This window comes from Chaetura pelagica, unplaced genomic scaffold (genome assembly GCF_000747805.2).
Source record: "Chaetura pelagica isolate M959 unplaced genomic scaffold, ChaPel_1.0 scaffold115, whole genome shotgun sequence".
Lineage (NCBI taxonomy): Eukaryota > Metazoa > Chordata > Aves > Apodiformes > Apodidae > Chaetura > Chaetura pelagica.
The window spans coordinates 3,039,387-3,045,572 of record NW_009953761.1 but is presented as its reverse complement, the minus strand read 5'-3'; the positions used below and the strand labels follow the sequence as shown (position 1 = coordinate 3,045,572).

Below are 6,186 nucleotides of genomic sequence, written 5' to 3'. Positions count from 1 at the left end.
TGGCTTGATACAAATAATAACACATGAAAGAGCAGGAAGCTTGGCTTCCTATAACTGTGTAGAAATCACAAACCAAAAAAACTGAGCCAAAAGAGGCAAAACATAACCATTCTTCCAAAAATACCATATGCCTCTAGCTGCAAAGGCCTAGAAAGGATACCTAAGGATATTCAAATGTATGACATGCTACAATGTCAAAGACTTGAGATTTAATCACCCTTCTTGTTTTTACAGAACCCTCTTTCCTGCTGTTTGAAAGACAGGTCACAGAAAATCACTGGTGTTTGGGCTTTTTCCCAGGCAACCATTTTTCAGCAAAGATACGATTGTTCTATTTATGAGAAAGAACAACTTACTTGAGAAAGTTCTCTCTCAAATTTTTCTGAGAGTGTTGCAGCTATAATTTCCAATTTCTCAGCCTTCTGCACTGGAAAGGTGGTATCTGGCAAGTACACAGAGCACTGACAAGTTCCCTTTTCATCCACAGAGCCGGACACATTAGTAAAGAGCTGCAATAAGAAATCAGTAAGGGAAAAAAAGTGTTAATCTTCATCTCTGGAATCAGCAGATAATTTCTGACTATAACATGAACAGTGGCAATTGTATTAACAACTTCATCATAACACACCTTCCACCTTTTTCTTCAAAGGAACTCAAAATATCTTGCAAATTTTGTGACTCAGCCTTACAAATCTTCCTGAAAATAGTCAAATATTGCTGTAAAGATTTTACCATTGGAAAAATAGAGGCATGTAATGGTCCCTTTTCCAGTCTTGTGGACAATGTGTTATGCTATACACAGAAGGGATAGATATGTAAGATAATGAAATAACTTTTCCAGCAGATATAAAAGCACAAAACAGCAGGAAAATAATAACTTATTAAGTTACGTCTTATGGCTACTGCTCTGTTAATCCAAATTAATCAACCATCTAGTCACTCCATTCATGGAGATGAAGGCACCAAAATAAAACTAGTAAACAGGTAAAGTTTTGAAAAGAAAAATCCTTCATTTGAAGTTTCTCAGCCAGCCCTAGCAAACAGACATATGCAATTTATTACACACCACTGAATAGTGATTAATTAAATATGCAGGCTCAGCCTAAGGTAGAGATACATGTTTTGCTACAAAATATTATTGCACATAACACCCACACATCACAGCCCACCCGCCCACACTCGTGGATAGTTTGCAAAACTCTTGCCCATGCCATTAGGATGAACTGCCTTGTCCTGGTAGTCTGCATGCTCAAAGCATCACCATTGGAGCAATGTCTGTGGTGTATGGAAAGGTCAGGGCTGGCAATTCATGATCTTGCCATAATTTACAACCAAAGCACATCATTTCCTATAAACACTGTGCTGAATACTGAGTGTGTTTGGACCAGTTCCTTTTTGTTTGTACACAAAACTTTCCCCTCTTCATAAACCTATCACAAATTTATTAATATATGTATTTGATGGTACTTTAAAATATTCTGGCACACACTTCAATGCAGTTGCATATTTTCAAGCTATAGACTTGTTCCTTAAATGAACTTCTCTGTATAATCTCTTCTCCTTCCTTGCAGAAACCCCAGTGTTATTCATGTGTTTTCACTTTCTCTCTCCCTCTTAAAAAAAACCAAACAAACAAGAAAACAACAAAGCTATCTACTGAAAGCTGACATTTCAGCACTTCTTCCCTTCCTTTTTCACAGTGATTTTAGCCAACTTCCTCAGTGCCAAACCAGACCAGCAGTGATGGCCAGCAGCAAAGCTGTCTTTATCTGTGAGCCCAAGAAGTGAACACCAACAAGCAGGAATGATCGTAGTTCACACTTCTGGCAACCTCTTTACTGCAGCCAAAGGAAACAGCATGCATCTCATTTTGAAAGAAAGCATGAAAAGACATTTTATCTGTGTTATTGAAGCACAATGAGCTTTAAAACTTCACTCGTAGGCAGACTGCCAAAGATATTTAGAACAAAAGGATGCAGGGAAGTATCTCATAGCATTCCAGAATGTCCTAGCACATAACTTGCATTAATTTCCCTGCCAGGTAGGTTGCCAACACATTTCTGAATATCCCACTAAGGACATATTGCAAACTATTTACAAGTACTTTTGAAGATATGGCCGTAAATACATAAATTACTATGAAAAATATGTTCCTAAGTCACTTAGAAGCTTCTGTACCTCTGACTTCTCTGCATATGGACACAACTGGGAAGACAAGTTGCTCAGCAGTAACAAAAGAAGCAGGTGGGGAGGGGAAAAGGAAGAAAGTTGAAATATGTGTGGTTTTGTGAGTATATAGACCTCCTATAGATCTTCTATAGGACTGCACTGGCATTCTAATTTTTGTGTGAAAGGTATTGTATTCTATCTCTTCTGTGTATAACACAAATATAACATATATGTTATATGCATACGAAGAGAGATTATACTATACACAGTTAACATAGTGTGTACCATACATATAGCTTTCCATACATAGTGTAGTGTGAACTATATGAATTGTATATTTGGCTATAAACTAAACTTGGCAATGGAGTTTGTGGTTTTTTAAGCATTCCATGTAAGTTGTAAGTGATGATGTTGACAAGACCAAGAAGCATTGTTTAGCTAAAAAGTCCTTTGGGTCAGTAAGTGCTGCAATCAAAATATAATACCAGTCAAATGAGAACCATATAACAAAAACGTCTTCCCTCGTCCTGTAGAAAAATGCACAAGATAAGCTGTTACTTTTGATGGAGTTGTATGGTTTTTGAAATTTAATAACTTACACTGAATGCTTAAAAGAGAGCATACTGTCATAGCCTACAGCAAGGACTTAACAGCAACATTTCAGTCTGTAAAATTAAGCCATTACATATACATATTTGAAGATATGAGAAAAGTTCCTTTTCCATACTCCTTCAATTTAAGGAAGGGTAGAGGAGCTGCCAGGTACTTGATTTTGTGAAAACCAGGAAATGTATTCAGCTACCTAAATGTGAACTTAGGGTTACATCCTCAAAACTGCCTAGCCATATCAGTGCTTAATTTCCAGTGACACTGTAGCTGAGTGCCATTCATCGTTCTGAACTATCTACTTGCTCTTCCTAAGACCAAGAATGGGATCCACTGAAACTACACAGCAGGGACAGAGGTCATCTCAGCTGGGCAAGGAGATGAGTGAGGTTTATATGCATTTTTGAGACTCGGAGAGAGACTCCAAACTGACAAGTAATGGATTTGACAGATGGACAATTCAGTGGATAATAAATTGTCTGGATGATCACACCCAGAGAGTTGTGGTCAATGGCTCAAAGTCCAAATGGAGGCAGGTGAAGAGTGGTGTCACCCAGGGGTCAGTATTGGGACCAGTGCTGTTTAACATCTTTGTTGGAGACATGGATAGTGGGATTGAGTGTATCCTCAGCAAGTTTGCTGATGATTCCAAGCTCTGTGGTGTGGTTGACGCCCTACAAGGAAGGGAGGCCATCCAGAGGGACCTTGACAGGCGGGAGAGGTGGGCCAATGACAACCTCATGAAGTTCAACAAGGCGAAGGGCAAGATCCTGCACCTGGGTTGGCACAACCCCAGGCACAAATAGAGGCTGGGGGAAGAATGGCTGGAGAGCAGTCCTGCGGAAAAGGACTTGGGGTGGTGGTAGATGAGAAGCTCGACATCAGCTGCCAGTGTGTGCTGGAGCCCAGAGAGCAACTGCATCCTGGGCTGCATCAAAGGGAATGTGGCCAGCAGGGCCACTCTGCTCTGGTCAGACTCCACCTGGAATACTGTGTACAGTTCTGGTGCCCTCAGCACAAGAAAGATATAGGAGAGGGTGCAGAGAAGGGCCGCCAAGATGATCAAAGGCCTGGAACACCTCTGCTATGAAGACAAGCTAAGAGAATTTGGGCTGTTCAGCCTAGAGAAGAGAAGGCTCTGAGGAGACCTTATAGCAGCTTTCCAGTACTTGAAAGGGGCTACAGGAAAGCTCGGGGGGGGCTTTTCATCAGAGCAGATAGTGATAGGACAAGGAACAAATGTTTTAAACTCAGAGAGGGGAGATTTAGGTTAGATATTAGGAAGAAATTTTTCACTATAAGGGTGGTGAGGAACTGGAATGGGTTGCCCAGGGAGGTTGTTGATGCCCCATCCCTGGAGGTTTTTAAGGCCAGGTTGGATGAGATTTTGTGCAAGCTGGTCTAGTGGTGGGGTTCCCTGCTCATGGAAAGGGGGGTTGGAACTTCCAGGAAGGCTCATGTCTGGGGTCCAGTTCAGTACTGGATAATGCCAGAACTTTGGATGTGACTTAAGGCATTGAATGATATGGCAGCAGCACTGATGATTTTGAGAGTTCCCTACCACCTAAAATCCTGCATACCCAACACACTAGTGCCTATTCCTCGGCAGCCTAACTGATGTGCCTGTATTATGGTAAAGTCTCTCAGTGACTGTGTAGCATTTACAAAAATAGAATACAAGCTCATAATTTTGCTCTTTCCTGGACATTACTGAAGAACAGGAGTTGTCATACCTTTGGGGGCGTGCGCAGATCACCAGTCGTCTTGCTAGGTTGAGTTGCGTATAGAGGTGTCGTATAGAGATGAGGGGTCTGAAAAACAAAGGAAAAACTCTTTCTGTGTGAATTCCTGATGATGGCACCACCCCTTCCCACCAGCTAGCCTCCATCCTGCATCTCCAAAGCACTTTGATATTATTATGGGAGCCATCCCCAGGAACTGTAAAATTAATTGGCTTTTCTGATCTGCTGCTTAGGCAACTAACATGTCCCCAGGCACGATGTCACTTCATAGACACCTCTTCTTGAAGGAAAGCTCTGTGTGACCTGTGCAAGTCAGGGGATACTCAGCCTGCCCAGGAGGTGTGAGCTGGGTCTCTGACAGGCAGCTGTGGCAGCTTGCATGGCTGTCTGAAGTGACAGCACCATGCCCCCCTGCCCTAAGTCCAGAGACCAGTGTCCTCCGAGCAGGAACACCCGCTCCTCGCTGCCCAGCTCGCACTCCAGCCTCTCGGCAGAGAACTTGCTGCCCCTTTCATGCCAAGCTGTCAGGCTGCGAGCTGTGATGGCTGCAGCACATGTCCTGCTCTGCTACTAGCACCTCAGAGGGGACAACATCCCACTGCAGGGAGGGAGCGCTGAGGGAAGCCACCACATTGCCAAGGGTACAGCCAGATCTACCTTGGGAGCCTTTCATGTCTGAAAACTATATACACCCCCTTTAACTTTCATCTGTGGTTAGTGCCTGCCTTCCAGCAGCAGCCAGGAGAGGTGGCTGCCACCCTGGCACTGTGCTGCTTGTCCATAAACGTCTACTGTGTCCTCATGCAGCGTGCAGAGCACATTGCACCACAGTGGGCTCTCACCAAAATATGCTGCCAAGTGGAACAAGACTCCCCCACTGTCAAATGGTGTGACACACAGCACCAAATGGGCTTCCCCTGCAAGAGGACACTCACCCCTGGGTCTTTCTGCATTTCTCAAATCTCAGCTAGAGTCCCATTCCCAAACTAGGAAATGGTAGAGAAATCCAAATGGCTGGCAAAAGGCAAGACTATTAAAGGGCACAGCAAAAGCAAGCTTTTGTGGGACAGTTTGCCAAAGAAACACATTTGAACAAACATTTGTGTGCTCATGATGACACTGAACAGGATGGGGGGTGGAGGGAGAGAGCAGCTAGCAGCAATTAACAGTGGTAGGGCAGAAGGCATAAAAAACTGTAAATTACAGAAACTGGAGACTAGTTAAGCAGGCTGAGGGGAAATATCTCCCATATTAAGCTTTCTACCTTCAGCTTACCAACATATATTTACACCTCCATCTTGACTTTCACAGCTTTCTATTCCTTGAGCAGATAAATGCACCTTTGCATCAAGAGATGCTGACTTCACTGCCAGCATCCACCACGCTCCCTAATTAAAAAAAAATCTAGCTAGGGATACAGAGGATTTTTGTGGTCGGGGATTAAATCAGACAAATAAGAAAGAGTCATTAAAACCAAAAAAGGTGGGTGGTTTTTTTTTCAAATTTTAACTAAAAAAATACCAAAATGCAGTCACTTCATGTCAAAAAAACCAAAATGTTTTGTTTCATTTGGAAGAGTAAGCTATTAGCAAACTTTTTATTCTGATAACTTAAGCCTGGTTTGTTTTGTTTTTTAAAGATGCAGTACAAAAGTCAAATAAAATCTTTC

At 42.5% G+C, this 6,186-nt stretch overlaps 1 protein-coding gene across 1 annotated transcript in view; it reads right to left on the bottom strand.

Annotated features, from left to right (window-relative positions):
- Positions 1–6,186, bottom strand: part of OLFM4 (olfactomedin 4) — a 22,612-nt gene that overhangs the window by 15,807 nt on the left and 619 nt on the right. The window contains exons 2-3 of the mRNA XM_010000880.1: positions 4,509–4,586; positions 357–509 (exon numbers count right to left, since the gene is read on the bottom strand). Coding sequence (XP_009999182.1) covers positions 357–509; positions 4,509–4,586 — 231 coding nt within the window. The remainder of the gene's footprint in view (positions 1–356; positions 510–4,508; positions 4,587–6,186) is intronic.